At 43.0% G+C, this 22,195-nt stretch overlaps 1 protein-coding gene across 3 annotated transcripts in view; it reads right to left on the bottom strand.

The window, feature by feature from the left end:
- Positions 1-22,195, bottom strand: part of COBL (cordon-bleu WH2 repeat protein) — a 237,006-nt gene that overhangs the window by 157,126 nt on the left and 57,685 nt on the right. For all 3 annotated transcript variants that reach the window (XM_064160737.1, XM_064160736.1, XM_064160739.1), the window contains exons 3-7: positions 16,415-16,625; positions 14,595-14,823; positions 11,497-11,541; positions 7,622-7,716; positions 4,212-4,295 (exon numbers count right to left, since the gene is read on the bottom strand). In XM_064160737.1, coding sequence (XP_064016807.1) covers positions 4,212-4,295; positions 7,622-7,716; positions 11,497-11,541; positions 14,595-14,823; positions 16,415-16,625 — 664 coding nt within the window. The remainder of the gene's footprint in view (positions 1-4,211; positions 4,296-7,621; positions 7,717-11,496; positions 11,542-14,594; positions 14,824-16,414; positions 16,626-22,195) is intronic.

The following is a 22,195-nucleotide window of genomic DNA, read 5'->3' as shown; positions in this document are numbered from 1 at the left end:
TTGTGCTTCAAACCAGCTTATTAGCTCTGATGTTTTGGGCTTGAATTACGTGGAAACCTAAGTGTCTCAAGTTTACCAGGAGAAGGCATTAAGTGCCTCATGACGTGGTGAGAAGTGCCACTGACATTGTGCTCTCTGCACATCTGCAAGAGATCCTGTCTGCACCTCTGCAAACCTCCATGCCAAGAGGAACCAGGATTAGGTCAGAGATTGTCTGCCTCTTTCCCAGCACCCTGCTAGAGCCTGGGAAGATCTAGAAGACTCTTAACAGCTATCAAGATGCCGAGCAGTTCCAACACTGTCACAAAGGAGCCAGGGACTATCTTGAAACTCCTACTTCACTGCCATGAGTAGCACAGACGCTCCCTAGGGGTCCCAGCTGTCTTTTATTTGTTAGTGGGGCAAAGCCATTTTGTGGCTAAACTTTTCCTACTTTGTGATTCTTCAAAATTAGTGAACGGCCCATAAGCATCCTTGTGAAGACTTTGCCAACCAAATTAGAACCCAAATTGAACTAGTGTGTATATAGTTTGTGGGTGGGGCTTTTTGGAAATAAAATAACTACATATTTTATAATTCCTGCCTCATTAATTACCCCAACTAAATCAGAGGGCTTTCAAACCAACTCCCCTCCTTCCTCCTTCTTTCCAACTCCCCTCCCTTATCTCAGAATCCCCCTTACATGCAGGGTGAGATGCAAAAGGTCAGCAAGAGGTTAGAATAAGGATGATTAGTTCAGGTTATGCAGGTTCAGGCAGAGATAATGAAGCAGGTGGCAGGCAGGCAGAAACTGACTATCTTTGTTTTCATAGGTCTCAGCAGAACAAATGGGTAATATAAACATCACTATAATTTTCTCTTCACAGTCAATGATCTAATTTCTCCCATTAAAATCTTGCAATTAGCCTCAAAGCAGCACTGGCACTGATATATGACTGGCTTGAGAGAAGCCCTGAAGAAATGGTCTTAGGGGTGCTGGTCTAGGGGGTGCTGGTGGATGAGAAGCTCAATATGGGTGCACCTGCAACACAAAAAGCCAACCATATGCTGGGCTGCATCAAGAGAAGTTTGGCCAGCAGGTCAAAGGAGGTGATTCTTCCCGTCTACACTGCTCTCTTGAGACCCTACCTGGAGTACTGTGTCCAGTTCTGGAGCCTCTATTACAAGAAAAATATGGACATGTTCCAGCATGCTGGAAGATGTCCAGAGAAGGGCCATAAAGATTATCAGAGGGCTTGAGCAGCTCTCCTATGAAGATAGGGTGAGAGAGCTGGGGTTTTTCAGTTTGGAGAGGAGAAGGGTCCAAGAAGACCTTAATTGTGTGTGGCCTTCCAACCATATTGTGGCCTTCCAGTATCTTAAAGGGATCTATAAGAAAGGTGGTGAGGGACTTTTTAGGATGTCAAGTAGCAATAGGAGTAGGGGGAATGGATCCAAGCTAGAAGAGGATAGATTTAGATTCATGTTAGGAAGAAGTTCCTCACCACAAGGGTGGTGAGACGCTGGCGCAGACTGCCCAAAATAGGTTGTGAAAGCCCCATCATGGGAAGTTTTTAGGGCCAGGCTGGATGTAGATCTGGACAATTTGATCTACTGGAAAATGTCCCTGCCCATGCCAGGGGGTTGGAATTAGATGATCTTTGAGGTCTCTTCCAGCCCTGACAATTCTATGATTCTAAGTGCTATAAAGATTTACTGAGAACAATCCAAAATCTTAAAAGACTAGCCCACAAGGAACTACTGAGCTCATGAAAGGTACTTTCACTTCTCTTTCCACTTAATTTCCCATTTCAATTGTACAAGTTATCTGTTAACTATCTGTGCCAATTTACATTATTTCAGAATTATTCACCTCAGATGTCACAATCATTGACCTTTTCCTTGAAGCCCATCTAAGCCTGTTCAAAGGACAGACTGTCTGTGCCACCAAAGATTAATTTATAATGGTAGTGAATAAAACCACAAGATGATACTATTTTGGCAGAGCTTGTGATGGTTGTTTTATACTTTTACCTAGTGTATCTCAATCACTCACATCACCTTCTACTACGACTTCACACTAAGAGTGCTGTCACTGAACACTGATTTTAACAGTGTTCTCTACATTTTTTTCTGTCATATGCAGCTTTCCTACTTCAGTGCTCTTCCCTTACTGAGTCTTCACAGTTTTTCAGTTAAGTGTTTTCCATTTCAAATTCACAATCACAAATTGATCTATTTCTTCCTTTAGACTTCTTTAATACTATCCTTTTTATCTGGGATTTGTTCTCTGGCTTGTCTGATTATCTTTGACTGTTGCCCTCCTCTGTGGCTAGTCAGCTGTGCATTTCGCAGATCAGCATTCCTTTTCCAAATACCTGTTTGTGAAAGGGAAATTCAGAGCTGAACCTCACATTTCAGGCTCCTATCGTGTCATTAATAGTCTATTCCAGGTTTTGAAAACATGATAACAAAAAGCCATATCATTCTAAAAAATCAACAAAAAGTCACACTACTTATAATGATTGCTAATCCACCAGAAGAGTCATACAAAAGTACTTAGGCTTCACATTTCCTAATTTGAAACCTAAATCCTCATATGTTAGTGGTCTATCAAGCACTTTAAGGTCTATGACAGAGTTCCCATTTTGCACCATCCCTGCTTTTGGGGCTCCTACCTTCTGCACGGTTCTCAGTTTTGCACTGTCCCTGCTTTTGGGGCTCCTACCTCCTGCACGGTTCTCAGTTTTTGCACTGTCCCTGCTTTTGGGGCTCCTACCTCCTGCACGGCTCTCAGTTTTTGCACTGTCCCAGCTTTTGGGGCTCCTACCTCCTGCACGGTTCTCAGTTTTTGCACTGTCCCTGCTTTTGGACGGCTCCTTCATTTTACACAGCTCTTGGCTTTTGGATGGCTCCTACCTTTTGCATGGCTCCTGGTTTTTGCACTGTCCCTCCTTTTGGACAGCTCCTACCTTTGCATGGCTCTTAGTTTCTGCACTGTCCCTCCTTTTGGACAGTTCCTACCTTTTGACAGATCTCGGATTTTGCACTGTCCCTGCCTTCGGATGGCTCCTACTTTTTGCATGGCTCTCGGTTTTTGCACTATCCCTGCTTTTGGATGGCTCCTACCTTTTGCACCGTCCCTGCTTTTGGACAGTTCTCCCCACTTTTGCACCATTCTGTGCAAATTTGCAAGCTTGGCAAGTCCTGGGGTCCATCTGAGAGAGATGCCTGCGGCACCTGGAGCCGGCTACTCTCAGACCATACCACAGCTGCCTTCCTGGTTGCTATCATGGCTGGGGGAGACCCTAGAACTTCGTCTCTCCCCTGCTGCTGCCAAGGCAGCATCATTCCATGATCATCCTACTCGTGGAAGAAGTGCTTGAGACACATCTGAGTGTAGCGGCTTTTCTACCCACCTTGAACTTTTGCTATTTGGATCCACAACCGGATATTGCTTGCAGCGTCAGAAGGCAGCCGAGCCACAGAGGAATCCAGCAAGGGATCACTGAATACCTATCTCACCTCCCTGAGTAAAGCCTGCTGCTCCCTTAATTCCCTGCTCAGCCTGATTAATAGTGGGGTAAAGCTGTGTTTGTAGCTTAGCCTTTTCCATTTACTGACTTCCTAAATCTCTACAATTGCCCATAGCATCCATTGAAGAATTCCTGACTGATCTAGAACTTTTAAATAAACCTAAACTAGAACTATATATAGTCTGAGGTTGGAGTTTTCAGGAAAATAAAATATTTTTATAATTCCCGACTCGGCCACATTAATTCCCTGCTTCCACAACATGCCAATGTTTAAAATAAAAGTACTCTCTGCCTTCAAGCTACTTTAGAGACAAATGGAATGCTGACATGCTGCAGAAGACATGTAAAGGGATAAAATTGAGAGGTGTGACTTTATAAGCAAAAGGCTCCCTCTAAATGTCACTGATATGGCAAACATAGTCTTGCTTCCCACAGTATTGTCATTGTCTTATAGTTACAATACTTACATAGCCTTGCTGAAAACACTTTTTGCTCACAACTGCTTATAATTCAACTTGAAAGAAAAATTATAGAAAAGCTAGCAAGCTTTATTTGAAGAGAGTGCACATTTTAACTTCACCAAGACACACAAACTGCATCACATAACTAAGCCTGCTAAAACACTATTTCTACTTCTGCCTTGCTACAGCATCTATTAGGAATGTAATAGCATCTACAAGCTGTGTTAGTACTTACATCCAAGCTTCCTTCACTTGTAGATGTAGAACTAAAAACATCCTCCTCACCACAATCCCTGTTCATCCTCAAATGTTCTTCTGTCTGCAACAGAAACAAGTATCCTACACAGCAGCAGCAAAGGAAACAAAACAGCAAAAACATGCCAGAGCAAAGCATCAAACCTCATCACAGAACCAAGACAAACTGTCTCAGCAGTGCTGGACCCAATTTCTAAGAAACTCTGAAGTAATGTGTAAAATTTATCTGGTGTAGGTAAGGCCCTAAGAAATCCAAAGAAACAACAATTTTCAGGCAAGAAGGGAAACAGACAGCTAGCAACTTCTGCAGCACCAGGGACCAGACTTCAAGTCTCTGCTATGTCCACAGACACAAGGGAAAAAGCAGAGAATTTCTTCCCTGACATTTGTCAATGGCAGGTCTGTTGCTGTGCACTTAGCATCCATCTCGCTAAAATCTACATCCCATGAATCGTGTGCATAGGACCTTCGCTCTTGATCTTGATTTAGCCTTAGGCACACGACTACATTTCACATCAAAATGGCATGGAGCTTATGCCAGCTGCAGGAGAACAGAGGGTAACTGATCCAGCACAAAATTAGAATGGAGAGAACAAGACCATGCATGACCTGGCATTAAGCCTGACCGTACCAAGTTAACCAAAGAAATATCATCAACAAATCTGTATCCATCACGAGAATGGGACTCTGCTGTTGTTCTGTGTCACAGCATTTCAATGCACCAGAAAGTTTTTTCCAAAACGTTAGACCCTCGTCACATCATGACTGTTGCTCTCAGTCTGCCGGCATGGGTGTGGGCATGGAAATCTGAGCACGTGGCAACACCTGATCCAGGACAGTTTGCAGCATGGGCTAATACTCTTATTCCCTTGCAAAAGAAATTGCCTTGCCACTGAGAAAGCCTACAATTCTGCAGTGCTACACGTGTGCAAGGCTTTGGACAGTTCTTGCTATCAAACAGCTCCAGAATACGGAACATGTATGAGCACATAGACACTTGCAGAGCAATACTGCAAAGCAGAATGCAAACAAAGCACAAAATAAAACACATGAGCAGAACCAACTCCAGTCCTACAGAGGAGTGAAAAGTAAAACAAGAGCCATACAGAAGAGCTCCTTGGGAACTATAGATCTTTGACCTAAAGATCCTAAAATCACAGGGCATCCCATCATATAATCCTTTCCTGAACCTAGAAAGTTCTTTCTTAAAAGAATTTGATTAATTTGCCTTCATTCTGTCAAGTCTGTTTAGCAATTTCACTGCTGTTTTGGCTAGAAAGCTTCCACGGTAACAAGAGAAATGTATTATGGCTATTGAACACCTGCTTAATCCTGTGTGCTGCTCTTCTGTTTTCAGTAGTTCTTCCATCTATTTCTGGTCAAACTCCTAGAGGTTACTACTGAAAATGTAACAATGACCTGCTTCCTGGAGTGAAGAAAATTATTGACTTAGTTTCTTTTCCTACAGAATACCTGTAACTTGAAAGTGAGAGTCCAATAAAGAAATGACTCAGAAAAGCCAATTAAGATGTCAGAACTAGCAGCAAGAAAGACTAATACTTTATGTGAGATTTATAAGCTGTTTCTTGTACTTGTTTGTACAGTTCCTACCTTTTTTCAAGTTGAATAGTAATTGTAACTTAATTATTAATAATTATTAATAAATTAATTGACTTAATTATAATAGTTACTTAATTTTTTTTATTATTAAGAATTCTTAGCTTCTATTACAATTTGGGGGGGGTTGGTTTTTTGTTTGTTTGTTAAACCCTCAGAGTATTACAATCTTTGTCTTTAACTAACAAGCATGAGGAAGAAAAGAGGAAGAGAGAGGAATGTGAAATCTTGGAACACTCATCTTAAATTCAGCCGTGGGAAACCCACTGAAGTAACCACAGAATTGAGATACTTCATAGCAACTTTTTCTAAGGTTGCAAGTGTAAATAATTCACAAATTAAATCTGAGCTGCTTCAGAAGTTTCAACCTCAAGATCACACATTTCATATTAAAGTTCAGAAGAATGCAATCAGAAAACAAATTTAACACAGAAACCATCAGCATGCTGCAATATATTTGGTTCTCACAGAATTACAGTCCTGCAGCATGCTCTAGAGGCTCCATCTGAGCTCCTTCTTACCCAGTTCTTCCAGGCAGATACAGCATGATTGCTTTTGTTCCCTTCTAAGTGGGAAGTATTTTCTTATGCAGGACAAAGACCCTAAAAGTGACTGACTTCCTATCTCATAAATACATTTTCCATGTGTCCTTTATAAGATGTAAGAATAGCTCAGCACCACGACAGATCCAATTTTTCAACACTGTAATTCCCTGTGTCCGTAAAAGAAGCTGCTTCTCAGTAAAGGCAAGTTGAATTTGATGATAATCACAATGGCAGACAACTAATAAAGACTTTGGGAACCTTTCAAGTTTTGAGAACACGACTGAGAAGCCTGGAAGGCTAAGTGAAACATCTGTCCATTAACAACCCTATGTTTCTTAGCACCAGTTAATCAGACACACATTGTACAAGCCTTGGATAGCATTTTAAACTAGAGAAAAAAAAAACTACCTCTTCATTCTGGTATCCTGGAGTATTCAACACTTTACAATCAAAATCCGTTGGCACTAATATTGCAGCCAAGGATGCAAAAAGTATGAAGCTAAGATCTCAGCATTTTTATCTCTGTTCTTGAGTAACAAATATTTTTCAGTATTTGATGTCTGTGATGAATGACACATTTTTCATAAAGGCATCTCAACAGAAGAAAATTATTTTATACAAAATGTCTTTGCTTTTAATCTTAATTTTGAACACTTAAAAAGCCCTAACATGCATCCTTGCAGATACTGATTGTTCAGTTCAGTAGTGCATGTTATTTGTTCTACACCTGATTCCCTGGTTTACAGACTTGGAGAGGGCAATATTGCTTCTTAAAGATACAAATGCTTTAAAAAAGATTATCACTTCTACTTGGAATCTTAATTGTTCTGCATTACATCAATTCTTTCATGAAAGCATTTTGTAATCTGAGCCCAACTAATACACAGACATAAACTCCTTGAAGCTGCTGTCCTTTGGTAACGCCTATGGACCCTAGAGCACTTTTCAAAAACCTAAACTGTCCAACATGCCTGACTTCTTCAGTAAGCAGTTGATTCTCTCCATCATGCTGCACTGATGAAACAGTTCGTACACTTGCTAACACTTTACCTGAAACCAACTGAAAAAAAGAAAAGGTGTGAGGGAGAGGTCAGAGAAGAGTAAATAGAAAAATTAAGAGGAAAAAAACAAAAGAAACATCTCAAACAAATGCCACAACCTACAGCCATAATAGTTCTGGGAAGAAAATAGCTGTCTTTAGTGAGGTAGCACACTGCTCAACACTTACCTTGCTACTTCTTCTGTCAGTTTTAAACAACCCCAGAAGTCTTGTCTTTTCTTTTTCTATTGTTTCATTGCTTACTGAAGCCTTTTGATGTGGTTCTGAAACAATCAGATGAGAATTTTTTTTTACATTTCTAAAATAAACATTCAGAAGAGGAGAATTTTTAAAGAAATCTTGGATCAATGCCATAGTTCTATGAGGTGAAGATGTTATAAACAGAATTATCTGAGCAACTGTCAGATACTGCACTTTCCTTTTCATCAAACTTTTATTTGTTCTGAGTTTGTTCCAAACTCTAATGGAGGTAAATGGAACAATTGAATACACTGCAGTACGTTTTCAACAATAATTTCATACTGGGAAAGCACAACCCCAGGGATTGGAATAGGCTGGGGACTGACCTGTCAAGAGGCAGCAAAGGGGAAAAGGACCTGAGGGTCCTGGTGGATGGGAGGTTGAGCATGAGCCAGCAATGTGCTCTAGTAGCCAGGAGGGGCAATGTCATTCTGGCATGTATTAGAAGGGCTCTGGTAAGCAGTTCGAGAGAGATTCTCCTGCCCCTTTAGTCTGCCCTGGTGAGGCCACATCTGGAATCCTGTGTCCAGTTCTGGGCCCCCCAGTTCAGGAGGGACATAGAACTGCTTGAGAGAGTCCAGCACAGAGCCACAAAGATGCTGAAGGGAATGGAACATCTCTGTTATGAGGAGAGCCTGAGAGAGCTGGGGCTGTGCTGCTTGGGGAGGAAGGGACTGAGAAGTGATCTCATCAATGGTCATAAAGATGTGCAGGTGAGTGCCAGGAGGCTGGAGCCAGGCTCTGCTGGGTGATGCCCAGCACCAGGACAAGGGGCACTGGGTGGAAGCTGAGGCATAGGAGCTTTCATGTAAACATGAGGAGGAATTTTTTTCCCGATGAGGGTGACAGAGCCCTGGCACAGGCTGCCCAGGGGGGTAGAGCCTCTCTCTCTGAAGATACTCAAAACCTGTCTAGATGCATTCCTGTGTAATCTGGTATAGAAGACCCTGCTCTGGCAGGGGGATTGGACTGGGTGATCTTTGGAGGTCCCTTCCATCCCCTGACATTCTGTGATTCTGTGACTAATACAAGGCAAAACATGCTTAAGTTGCTTATCTTTAGAAATGCTTGTTAGATGTCTCACTTAAAACTCATGGAGTACTGCAGTACTAAACAAAGCCAAAAAAAACCCAAAACAAAACCAAAACCTAAACCAAACCAATCCCCCTCCTACACACACACACACAAAAAAGAAGAATCCCAAGATGGTGAATAGCTTTAAGAATTCACAGGCCTGACTTAACATAGTGAAGCTAATGGAAGAACTCTTCACGTGGATTTGGATAAAGGCACATGAAGAGGAAGGAGACCTTTGCCTTGAAATAAGGGCCCTCCTTAGAACTTAGAACAAGCTAACACATCTTCTCCCATTTTGGTGCTTTTACTCAGGTGGGAAAAGAGACAAGTTTACAGGCATTTCAGGTTGTAACAGCTCAAACATGCCTATCTTCCTTGAACCAGCTAAGTAACTGTATGAATTCTGACCATTTAGCCTCCCCCCAGTATTTCCCACATCAGCCAAGCTGGATGAGCAAATGGTTTGACATTACATATAAACATTGTGAAGCTCTCCCACTCTTTTATTGGGTACCGCATAATGCTACACAGATCTCTCGCTGGTTTCAACCACATCAGAGTATCTCACTTGCACATTATAAGTTTAATGTACAGAGAAAAACTGTTTTCTCCTGAAAATATTTGATATATTTATTTAGTAACAATTTAGAAGCAAATGAAGAATGACTTTTCTTTGGCTGCAAAATAAAGGTTTAATTCACAAATGAAAAAAAAACCAAAAAACTAACCAAACTCCTCATCCTAGACCCCACTGTAAACTTATCTGTAATTCACACAATGCACATAGTTTTCATATAGAGCTCTTGCAAACCAAAAATATCAAGTGTTAGAAGCTGTTAAGCACATAGAGTGGTTCAAAGCACAAAAAGAGTAGAGATAGAACCATAGAATCATAGAATCAACCAGGTTGGAAGAGACCTCCAAGATCATCCAGTCCAACCTATCACCCAGCCCCATCCAATCAACCAGACCATGGCACTAAGTGCCCCATCCAGTCCCCTCTTGAAGACCTCCAGGGATAGCGCCTCCACCACCTCCCTGGGCAGCCCATTCCAATGCCAATCACTCTCACTGCCAACAACTTCTTCCTAACATCCAGCCTATACCTCCCCTGGAACAACTTGAGACTGTGTCCCCTTGTTCTGTTGCTGGTTACCTGGGAGAGGAAGCCACCCCCCACCTGGCTACAATGTCCCTTCAGGTAGTTGTAGACAGTAATAATATATTACATAGCATAATTTTATACATATACATACATTCTCCCCCACCTCGTCTATAGGCAATATTAACCCATTTAGCCTGACTTTTGCAGTGGGTCCAGAAGGGGTTCACAAAATTAATCAGGGAGTTGGAGCACCTCTGCTACAAAGACAGGCTGAGGGAGCTGGGATTGTTCAGTCTGGAGAAAAAGAGGCTCCAGGGAGACCTCATAGCAGCCTTCCAGTGTCTGAAGGGGGCCTACGAGGAGGATGGAGTGAGATTGTTTACAAAGGGCTGAACTGTCCTTAAGAAAGGCTGCAGACCCACTGCAAAACGTCCACAGTAACAAATCAGTACTTTCATCAAATACTAACCATTACCTATCCTCATTCACCAGAAACTACTGTTTGTCTGCTCAAGGCTGGGCTGCAATTAAGTGTGGATCATGATTCCCTTACCTGCATTGTTTTTAATTATTAATAACGATGCCGAAAGTCTAGCACAAGCTTTTGTCAGTACCAGCCAATCACCATCATCGCCATTAAACATTGTATAACATCGGTGAATTAGGATTTCTGAACACAGCACATCATTTCAAAACAAAAATTTTTTACAAATCTGTATTATCTTCTCTGAAATAAATACAGGAGATACTCTCCCTAATACTGTGTTCTGTATACGAAGCAGCAACAGCAAGTCACGACAGACTAAGATCAGGGGGAAAGGAACTGGCATATCTGGAGCCAAGAGGCAATAGGCCATGAGCTAAGATTGACTTGAGAGCTGTCACCCACTGGAGGTGGACTTCCTCCCTGAAAATTTGAAGTTACCCACAGTTCTATTTTGTTGTGATGTTTTTACTAGCAATGCAAAGATGTAAAGCCAATTAGAAATCAACCATACCTTTCTTGCTGATAATGAATTTAAGCAAAGTCAGTGGGGGAAAAGGATATAATAAACTTGCACATTTTCTGTTTAACCAGAAGCAGATGCACCAATGTAATTTAACCAAACCCTGTCTACCATAGCGATTTAGAAGTCTGTATCTTTCAGAGTTCTCTAATGTCTACACACAGGTTTGATATTAAAATGTTTTGCTGTGTGTAAACTGAAATCAGTGAAAGATCTCAGAGATCTCAAAGTCTTCTTTCAACTCAAGTTCTGAACCCAAGAGACTGCTGAAATGTTAGTATTCCTCCTCCATTCATGCTTTAGGTAACCTGGAAAGGCTTGGGATCCATAAAGAAACATATTACATCACAGAAGAGTTAAACGACAGACTTTGTTAATGATGGGATTTTAACGGCAATTACTGAAGAAGCAGCATGCAGAGAAGTGTGCTCGTTCTGACCAAAAGCAGAGGCATGTAAAGAACATTGGACAAAAGACAATGCAGACCTACAATAGCTTGTTTAGCTAGTTTCTCTACAGCACTCTACATAACATTCATAAAGATCCATCTACCAAGCACACATAAAATGGTGAGAAGGGAAAGACAGTTTTCCCTCAGCAGCACTGTACAGTACCTCTATAGTTCAGAGTAGGTTCAGACTGAGTTTTTGATGGAGGAACTGGAAAAGGCAGGCAATGAAAGGACAAGAGAAAACATATTAAACTTCTAATATTGCCTAATAAGCCACAATATTCATTAACTATTCCTAGTACTTGTTTTCCTAAACAATAAAGGGAAAAGAATGTTGACTGCAGCAGACATGACATTTGTATTAATTCCCGATTCACTCGTGAAGTTACTTCAACTGCAAAATCAAATTAAGCAGGTGGCAGCAGACCTTCTCCTTCAGTAATCCTTCAGCACTTGATGTTTCTGTTTCAGTAAAGGCACACACAGCTTTTCTAGAACCTGCTCTTATAAGCACAGCCCATGCTTTCAGCACCTCTGATGCTTATTAGCGGGAATGTTTCCCAGTCATTAGTGGGAATGTGTCCTAACAACTGAACCGACTGGACATCTACTCAATGCACAGTTCATTGACCAACTGCGTTCAGTTTTCGGCTCCTTAGTTTAAGAGGGACAGGGATCTGCTGGAGAAGGTCCAGTGGACAGCTACAAGGATGACGATGGGACTGGAGCATTGCCTAATGAGGGGAAGCTGAGGGACCTGGAGCTGCTTAGTTTGGAGAAGAAGTCTGAGAGGGGATTTAATCAATGTTTACAAATATCTGAGGGCTGGGGGTCAGGACAGGGTGGGGGACAGGCTCTGCTCACTGCTCACTGCTCCCTGGGATAGGACAAGAAGCAATGATGGAAGCTGCAGCACAGGAGGTTCCAGCTCAACACAAGGGGGGACTTCTTGACTGGAAGGGTCTCAGAGCACTGGCACAGGCTGCCCAGAGAGGTTGTGGAGTCTCTTTCTCTGGAGATTTTCGAGGCCTGTCTGGATGTGTTCCTGTGTGACCTGAGCTAGATTGTATGGTCCTGCTGTGGCAGGAAGGTTGGACTGGATGATCTCTTTGGGTCACTTCCAACCCCTGACATGCTGTAAGCCTGTGAACTGTTACTGAGTCCTCCCAAAAATTACAATGAGGACATGGAAAGAAGGAAATTGCTGGAATAAAGGAAACCTTTTGAATTTTTTTTATGTATATAGCAGGACTGTTATCAGGCACCAGTGTTGGAGAATAAGAGGAAGGCAGAAAGGCTGAAATACACTCAGGATGCAGAGGGATTTTATTGTAATGAAAAGTATACTGAAAGGTTAAAAAAGGATATAAACCAAAACCTGATATGAAGAGCAGCATGCCATTAAGTGTTGTTGCAAATATAATGTGGGAAGGTTACATAATAGATACAATTAGGATTATATAATTTGTTGCTGTAAACCCATTCTTGACACAAAGTCTTGGTTTTGACTGTACAGGCTACAGCTGGATTTGAGGAGCAGTAGGTACACCAGAAAATCACAGAATCATAGAATGGTTTAGGTTGGAAGGAACCTGACAGATTATCAAGTCCAACCCCCCACCATAGGTGCCTCCCACTAAGAAAAGGTTGCTCAAGGCCTCATACAACCTGGCCTTGAACACCTCTGGGGAGGGAGCATCCACAACCAACCTGGGCAACCTGTTCCAGTGACTCACCACCCTTACTGTAAAGAACTCCTTCCTAACACTTTGTCTAAATATACAATCACTTTCATTATAAAGGAAAAGTGATTAGAGGAAGATTAGGCTAATGACTCTACAAGTTGTCTGTGAACTATGCTGAATGAATCCTGTTGCACGTTCTTCATGCTCAAATAGGTCGCTCCAAAATTATTAGCTTAATTACAGTAGACACATCTTAAAACCCCAAACAAATGTGCAATTGAGTTATGACATATTGTCAGCCAATTTTTTTGAGCATCATAAGAATTCAAAGGAAAAGGAGACATTTAGTCTACTTAAAAGTCTAAACTCAAGAAATTTGACTCACACAGAGGTAGAACTGTCACTTAGCAAAAGAAAGAAGAGACAGAACAGTAACATAAATAAATAATTATATAAATAAAAAATAAGCCTGCTACTCACCACCTACAAGGCTGACATTATCTAAACAATGAATAAAGACATTTACTGTGGTGGTGGTGAATAGCAATTGAGATAAACTGCTGGAGACAATTCTAACGACTACCACTTTCTGACCTTGAAAGAAGTAGCATCTGTCAATGTGTGATTTTGAAGTGGGTGTATTTTAAACCACATTGCATAATTATGTTATTTGAAGGGACAATCAAGCTGATAAAACTCAAGCCCAAGAAGCTGCCATTACAGTATTGTCTATGGGAACAGAAAGTGACAGTGAACAAACAAGAGAAAAAATTGAAGTACAAATACCTCTTAGCTCCTCTTCATTAAACTGTCAATAAATTAGCTCTTTGGATGAACTGTTTTCTGAACCTATCCACGGTATGCTTTTCAGAAAGCCTGGTCTGCTGCTTCTGCCTCTCAGCTTTTGCAGTTGCCATGACTATGACATTTCTCTTCTTTCTTTCTTTCTTTCTTTCTTTCTTTCTTTCTTTCTTTCTTTCTTTCTTTCTTTCTTTCTTTCTTTCTTTCTTTCTTTCTTTCTTTCTTTCTTTCTTTCTTTCTTTCTTTCTTTCTTTCTTTCTTTCTTTCTTTCTTTCTTTCTTTCTTTCTTTCTTTCTTTCTTTCTTTCTTTCTTTCTTTCTTTCTTTCTTTCTTTCTTTCTTTCTTTCTTTCTTTCTTTCTTTCTTTCTTTCTTTCTTTCTTTCTTTCTTTCTTTCTTTCTCTCCAACCCTCAGCACAGTCTTGCCTAGATGAGGCCTCTATGTTATGCACAATTGTACTGACAGCAGATAGCAGGAGACCAGAAGACAGCAAAGCTCCTCCTTTTGCCCTGCCCTAGGCAACTAGAGCTCTGTCAGGGGCCAGCCCAGCCTGGCACAGGGCCCAAGAGCAGCCAGGGATGGCCGGGCAGGCTGCTGTCCTGCCTGCCACTCTGGGCACAGCTCACGGAACAAATCCATGGTGCTTTCCAGACTGAAATGTCATTACTGTTTCAGCTGAGCCCCAACAGAACAAAAGCACAAGCGCTTCTAAGTTGGCAGTAATATTACTGGTACATTATTTAACCCTGCAGTTAATGCTTTCAGTCTCAGCTCACCTCTTTTTCTGTCCCAGGCATACAGCTCCTTTATCCCCAGCTCCTCCAAAGATTTAGTAAGCTCCAGTTCTTCCCCAGTGATGCCATCTCGCAGGAGAACAATGTGCTCTTGACTGACCTCACACTTCTCACAAATAGCTGGGATGATGCTGTGGAGAGGCACCTCTGGACTAACTCGAACCACAGCCTTCTGCGTCTTCAGGTAGTTCACTACCAGCCTCATAGATTTCTGCAGAGAAAAGACACAAGCTCTTAGCACTCCACCTGTGAGAGCAAGGCTCTGCTTGCAGTGAGAAAGGCACCGCTGACTTTTGTATTGTCTTGATTACTGCTCAGCAAACTTACCCCATACGCACTATTTGTTGGAGGGCACTCCAAATTTCTTCTCTTCCCCCTGCCTCTGTCTGGAGTTCGAATGGGAAAAGGAAGGTGCAAAAAACTGCTTTCCCCACTCCCCACCCCACAGGCTTGAAGGGGGAACAGCAAAAGGCGCCTTTTCCACACGTGGGGAAGCCCACATTGGAACTGGCTGGTGGTTGGCTGGGTTCTTCGTGCCCAGCATAGATGGCAAGTGGACACTGTCTAGAAAAGGCATAAAGAGAGTGAGGGAAAAGGCGTGGGGTTCCCCGACTTCACAGAGTTCCAGCTTTACAGCATTCCTGTCTTGGACTGCCCCTGCTTTGGACAGCTCCTGCTTTTGCACGGCTCCCATTTTGGCACCATCCCCTGCTTGTGCACCGCCCTGTGTAGGTTTGCAAGCTTGGCAAATCCTTAGGTCCCTCTGAAAGAGAGCTGCCAGCAGTGTCCAGACTCAGCTCCTCTTTGACTGCACCATGCAGCCCAACTTCCTGCTGCTACCCTGAGCTGGGAAAGATGTCAGCAATTTGGCTTCCCCCCTGTGTTGCTGAGGCAGCACTGCTCCATGAATCTTTGTCTCATGAAGGCTGATTGGACTTTTGCTGCACAGACCCACATGATTGGATCTAACTTGCAGGAGGCTGCTTTCACAGAGAAATGCAGCAAGGGATCATTGCTAATTTTCCCACCTCACCTCTGTGAGTACAAAGCTGTTTCCCTTAGAGTCTCTGCTCAGACTGACTTATAGTAGGGTAAAACTGTGTTTGTAGCTTAGCCTTTTCCAGCTTCTGATTTTCCTAAATCTTTAAATTTGCCCATAAGCAACCTTTGAAGATTTTTCCAACTGAATTAGAGCCTGTAAATAAACCTTAACTAGTTCTGTATATAGCTTGTGGGTGGGTTTTTTTGAAAAATAAAAATAATTCTACTTTATAATTCCTGCCTTGGCCAATTAATACCTCAAAACTGTCACACTGTTGCAAATAGTATTACTGAAAAACCCACAGAACTCCCCTAACACTAAGGAGACATTAAGAAGAACCAGTGAATAAGGAAAGGAAATTTGAGGCAGACATAATCTGTGCATGTTTGCAATTACCACACTGAAAGGCATGAGAGTGTAATTAGTTATACTCATTTAGAACAATACAAACTTCAGCAACCACATTTGGAAAATGATTACTTCTGATGCTTCACAATACTGTGGATTTCAGCCACTACTACAAATTTCAGATACCTCAGAACAGATTTATAACAACCACATATATCACAAAATTTTGTCTAAATGTTGGTGTCCAGACTGGCACCTGACAGTCTGCCTGCAAGTCAGTTGAGCAGGTAAAAGCAGGTTACAGCCAATCTCAGGCCTTTCTCGTCTGGTTTGATGAGGCAAAGATTGGAAGAACTGCTTTTGCAGGAAGGAGATGTTTCGTGGCACCATCCTAACTCTAAGGAGTACCAACCTCAGGGACCCTTGGCAGAGGTCGTTTTGTCTTCTCTTCAGGAATCTTTTCTTTCAGAAATACCAGCTGTACATCCAGTGCTCCTATCAAAGTGTTTGGCTTGTAACTCAGAGGTTGTTGAGCTCCCGAAGACTTCAGTTCTAGACTATACTGGGATGGATTTAAGCGATACTGGCTGCATAAATCAACCAAGAGATCCATCACAGCTTTACTGCAGGGAAGAAAACATTCACTGTTAGCATGAGGAAAAAAACAGTTGCTAAAAATGTACCTCGGTTTTAACAAGGGGGAAAAAAAAATACAAGCAGTGGACTTATCACTAGTTAACTATCTTTGGGAGGGAAGAGTGCTAATGTTTTGCATTGAAATGCTAAACGGATGAGATAAAATGTTAGGAATTAAACGTGTTTGTACTTCAGCGTGTGTTTATGAGGTGTCACTTAACTACTGACAATATGGCAGACAACAGTACCACTCGTAACACTAACAAACACAAGCCGAGGGCCAGCAAAGTACATCCTATCTGCTAAATTCACCTGTTAAAATCTCCAATTCAAACCCTGTCTTTTAACGCGAAGACAAGATATACATTAATTATTGTTAAGAGTTAACTCCTCCTGGGAGGTGGTCTAGAACCTGACCCCAGGTGCTCCTGGCCCCTCCTGGTAGGCATGGTCTGGAACCTGAAGCCCCCCAGGTGCAAAGGTTAGCCCACTCCCACTTCCTGTCTGCAACACTATAAAAGCAGATGAACTTCCAGTTTCACAGTATCACAGTATCACCAAGGTTGGAAGAGACCTCACAGATCATCAAGTCCAACCCTTTACCACAGAGCTCAAGGCTAGACCATGGCACCAAGTGCCATGTCCAGTCCTGCCTTGAACAGCTCCAGGGACGGCGACTCCACCACCTCCCCGGGCAGCCCATTCCAGTGTCCAATGACTCTCTCAGGGAAGAACTTTCTCCTCACCTCAAGCCTAAATTTCCCCTGGCACAGCCTGAGGCTGTGTCCTCTTGTTCTGGTGCTGGCCACCTGAGAGAAGAGAGCAACCTCCTCCTGGCCACAACCACCCTTCAGGTAGTTGTAGACAGCAATAAGGTCTCCCCTGAGCCTCCTCTTCTCCAGGCTAACCAATCCCAGCTCCCTCAGCCTCTCCTCGTAGGGCTGTGCTCGAGGCCTCTCACCAGCCTCATCGCCCTTCTCTGGACACGCTCTAGCATCTCAGTGTCCCTCCTAAACTGCCTTGCCTCAAGAGCAGCACCCTTGCTGCTGCAGCTGCTACAGCTTTGCCATGTGGCCAGCCGACTGCAGGGTGGACCAGCTGCCTCCTGAATCTATCTCCATCCATTGTCATTCATCCAGTTTTGGATATATTTTTGTACCTGTTTTTCTCTTTCCTTACACCTCTGAGTATCTGTTATCAACAAAACAGCAGAAAGCTGAAAACAAAAAGACCAGCCACACCTGAAGCCTGTCATATGAAGAGGGTATTTTTCTTCTACCAGAAGTGAAAATAGGTGCACAGACAACACATATTTCCTAAAGGAACTGACATCTTTTCTGATGTGTGAGCTGGAAAAAATGTATACAGATTTAAAATGGAAGCAAATTCAAAGAACATAAAACTGTCCAGAGGTTATTGGCCATCACTGTTACCTCTGTAGCTCAATAGTCACTCAAGTGCAAGCTGTCGGCAGCAGAGAAACTACTTGGGGTAGGAGGGGTGGACAGATAGATGAGAGACAAAAACATATGTAGGTGATATCTCTCCCCACTCAAGGGATGAGAAAGGACCCTCGTTACAGTAGCCTATTTCAAGTCTACTGAAGTTAAACAGCATGAGAAGAAAAAAATGGCAAGTGTGGAAAATTTTGAATAGGTGAATGCATTGAAAAGGGAACAGTAAGAAGATGATGACTGAAGAAAACAGGTTTCTTTAATATGTATAGGAGGCTTCAGAAAAACAGAGCACTGTGGTAACTGCTAACAGAAAAACATTAACTTATAAATGCATAGTATCTACACTGAACAGGTATCAGGTCATTTAATGACAACTCATTCTGGCACTGGCTGTGAGTTGTAAACACCTGTATTTCTTCTTCCCTGAGGCTCTACTTCCTCTACTCTGCCCTGGTGAAGCCTCATCTGCAGTACAGTGTCCACTTCTGGGCCCCCCAGTTCAAGGACAGGGAGCTGCTTGACAGAGTCCAGCACAGAGCCACAAAAATGATTAAGGAAGTTGAATATCTTCCTTCTGAGGAGAGCCTAAGGGAGCTGGAGCTGTGCTGCTTGGGGAGGAGGAGTCTAACGGGTGACCCCATTCATGTTTAGAAATATATAAGGGGTGACAGGAGGATGGAGACAGGCTCTGCTTGGTTCCATGTGAACCTCAGGAAGAATTTTTAACCTGTGAGGGTGACAGAACCCTGGAACAGGCTGCCTAGGGGGGGTTGTTGAGCCTCCCTCTTTGGAGATACTCAAGAATCATCTGGATGCATTCCAGTGTGATCTGCTCTGGGTGATCCTGCTCTGGCAGGGAGGCTGTTCCAGATGATTTTTTGAGGTCCCTTCCAGCCCCTGACAGTCTATGATTCTACGATTTCACAACATGATTAATTCACATTCTATAAAACCAACAGAAAGACACTTACCAAGTCCAAACTACAGGAGAATCCCACCTACAGTAATACTTACATAAACATTCACTCATCTGTGCGGTACCAAGCATTTTTAAAAGTATCAGTCTGCCTGATATTGATCTCAACTTGTTCACAGACATACTCCTTTGAAATTTGCATGTTTTTTTTGCCCTTTTGTTTCAAAGAAAAGCAACCTAGCAGCAACATGACATTCTACATCCTAGACATTGCTGTTTAAAGTGGATTGGTACTGTGTTTCTGCAGTGCGTAATGCTGTGGTAATTCAATCAAAGGTGGACAGCTATATTGCCTCATGTAAATTACTTACTTAAAACCTCCTAAGTATTATTCTCAATACCCTCCATGAGCTTTGTTGCCCTTCTCGGGACACACTCCAGCAACTCAATGTGCTTCTTATACTGTGGCACTCAAAACACAGCACTCACCATGCAGGCTCAACCATGTGCCGAGTACAGCTGGACAACCACCTCTCTGGTACTGCTGGCCACACTATTCCCAGTGCAGGCCAGGATACCCATGGCCTTCTTGGTCACTTGAACACACTGCTGGCTCTTGTTCAGCCAGCTGTCAACCAACACCTTCAAGCCCTTTTCTGCTGGACAGCTTTCCAGCCACTCAGCCCCAAGCCTGTAGTGTTGCATGGGGATGCTGCAGTCCAAATGCAGGATTTACCCCTTGGCCTTATTTAAGCTCATATGATTGGCCTGAGCTCATGGATCCAGTCTTAACAGATCCCTTTGAAGAGCCTTTCTACCTTCCAGCAAGTCAACACTCCACAGAATCACATAAAACCACAGAACGGTTAGAAAGGACCTCAAAAGGTCTTCTAGTCCAACCCACTTGCCCAAACAAGAACACACAGCAGTAGGTCACACAAGGATGAATCTAGGTGGGTGTTGAGTGTCTCCAGAGAAGGAGACTCCACAACCTCTCTGGGTGGACCCTTCCAGTGTTTTCTCACTCTCACAGTGAAAAAGTTTTAACTTGTGTACATGTGGAACCTCCTATGATACAGCTTGCACCTATTGTCCCTTGTTCTATCATTGGACATCACAAGGAGCCTGGCTCCATCCTCCTGACACTTGCCCTTCACATAGTTATAAAATTAATGAGGTCACCTCTCAGATACAGGCCACCACTAGATACAGGCCCTCCAACTAGACTCTATCCCACTGATCACAGTTCCCTGGCTTCTTTCTTTCAACCAGTTCACAATTCACCTCACTAACCAGTCATCCAGACCACGCTTCCTCAGTTAAGCTGTGAGGATGCTGTGGGAGACAGTGCAAATGCTTTACTCAAATCAAGATAAATCACATCCATCTACCATCACCTATCTACCTGGCTATGTCCTCATAAAAGGCTATCAGCTTGGTCAAACATGACTTCTCCCTGGTAAAACCCCTGGCAGAACCATGCTGACTGCTCCTAATGACCCTCTTATCCTTGACATGCCTTGAGACAGTGCCAAGGATAATGCTGTTCTGTCACCTTCTCAGGGATGGAGGTGAGGCTGATTGGCCTATGGTTACCTGGGTCCTCTTTCTTGCCCTTTTTGAAGACTGAAGTGATAATTTGTGGCAGCTGCTGTTCTGCAAACAACGAAAACTTCTAAGATTAATGCAGAAGGTATGAGATTGCAAAACCTTTCTGAGCTGAAGAATTAGATGCTACAGACTTGTTGATGAAGATCAAAAGAGAAACACTGCATGAGTGCCAAAAGCAACATCCTGCAAAAGCCAGACCTATGGACATGCTGGATTTGCTTTCATATGGAACTAATTTTGATGCTTTTATAAGGGACTGTTTTTAGCTTGTAGAGAGGGCTGAATCCTATTGGTTAAGTGGGTTAACACGTAGGGTAAGAAATATATCTACTTTGGGCAATAAAGTGATTCTGTTGTGCAGCACCAAGAGGATTTGTGTCTTTATTTGTCACAATATTTGCTTTCCTCTAGTCCTTTGGAACCTCTCGTTTTCCACAAGCTACCAAAGATGATGGAGAGTGGCCTACTAATGACTTAATGCTAGCTCCCTCAGCACCCATGGGTATATCCTATCAGGACCTATGGATTTATGGATGTCTACATTGCTTACCTGCTCCCTAACCCAGTCCTCATCAACCAAGGAAAACTCCTCCTTTATCCTGACTTCCTCTGGGGCCTCAGGGGCTTGTGGCTCCTGAGGACAGGCTCCAGCACTATAGACAGAGACAAAGAAGGCATTCAGTAACTCTGCCTTCTTTGTATCCCCTGTCACCAATGCACCCACCTCATTCTGCAGAGGGCCTACATTGCCTCTGGCACTATTTTTTCTGCAATGTATTTGAAGAAGCTTTTCCTGTTCTCCTTGACTTCCCTTGCAAGGTTTAATTTCAAGGAGGCCTTTGCCTTCCTAGTTGCCCCCCAACATCCTCTGACAAGAGTCTCATACTCCTCTCAAGTGGCCATCTCCTTCTTCCATGATCTCTAGTCTCCGCTCTTCCACCTGAGTTTGCCCAGCAGTCCCCTGGCTCTCTTTCTTGATTTCCTTCTTCTTGGTATGCTCTCATCCTGAGCTTGGAAGAAGTGGTTCTCAACTGTTGTTAATCAACTACATTAGGCTCCTTTACCTTCTAGTTCCTTGTCCTATATGATTTCCCCCAGCAATTGCTTGAAAAGGCTAAAGTTGGCCCTTCTGAAGTCCAAGGCTTTGTTTCTGCTTAGTGTTCTGTTCATAAAGCACATGATCCTGAACTCCACTTTCACTGCCCTCAACCTTCACTGCTTCAACCAGACCCGGGGTCATAGCTACAGAGGTTCAGAGGCAAATTACACCCCAACAGAGAAAGAAATTCTAGCAGCCTATGAAGGAGTGAAAGCAGCTTCTGAAGTGATTGGAACTGAGTCACAATTGCTGTTAGCTCCTAGACTGCCAGTTCTAAACTGGATGTTCAAGGGCAAAGGTTCAGCACCACATCATGCCACAGATGCAACCTGGTCTAAATGGATGGCTTTGATAACCCAACGAGCACGAATGGGTAATCTCGATCGACCTGGTCTGGTGGAGGTGATCACCAACTGGCCGGAAGGCACAGACTGTTCCAAACCTCCAGAGGAGAAAATAACTCATGCTGAGGAA

The sequence above is a fragment of the Pogoniulus pusillus genome, chromosome 21 (assembly GCF_015220805.1).
Source record: "Pogoniulus pusillus isolate bPogPus1 chromosome 21, bPogPus1.pri, whole genome shotgun sequence".
NCBI lineage: Eukaryota > Metazoa > Chordata > Aves > Piciformes > Lybiidae > Pogoniulus > Pogoniulus pusillus.
This window is presented reverse-complemented; position numbering and strand designations above follow the sequence as displayed.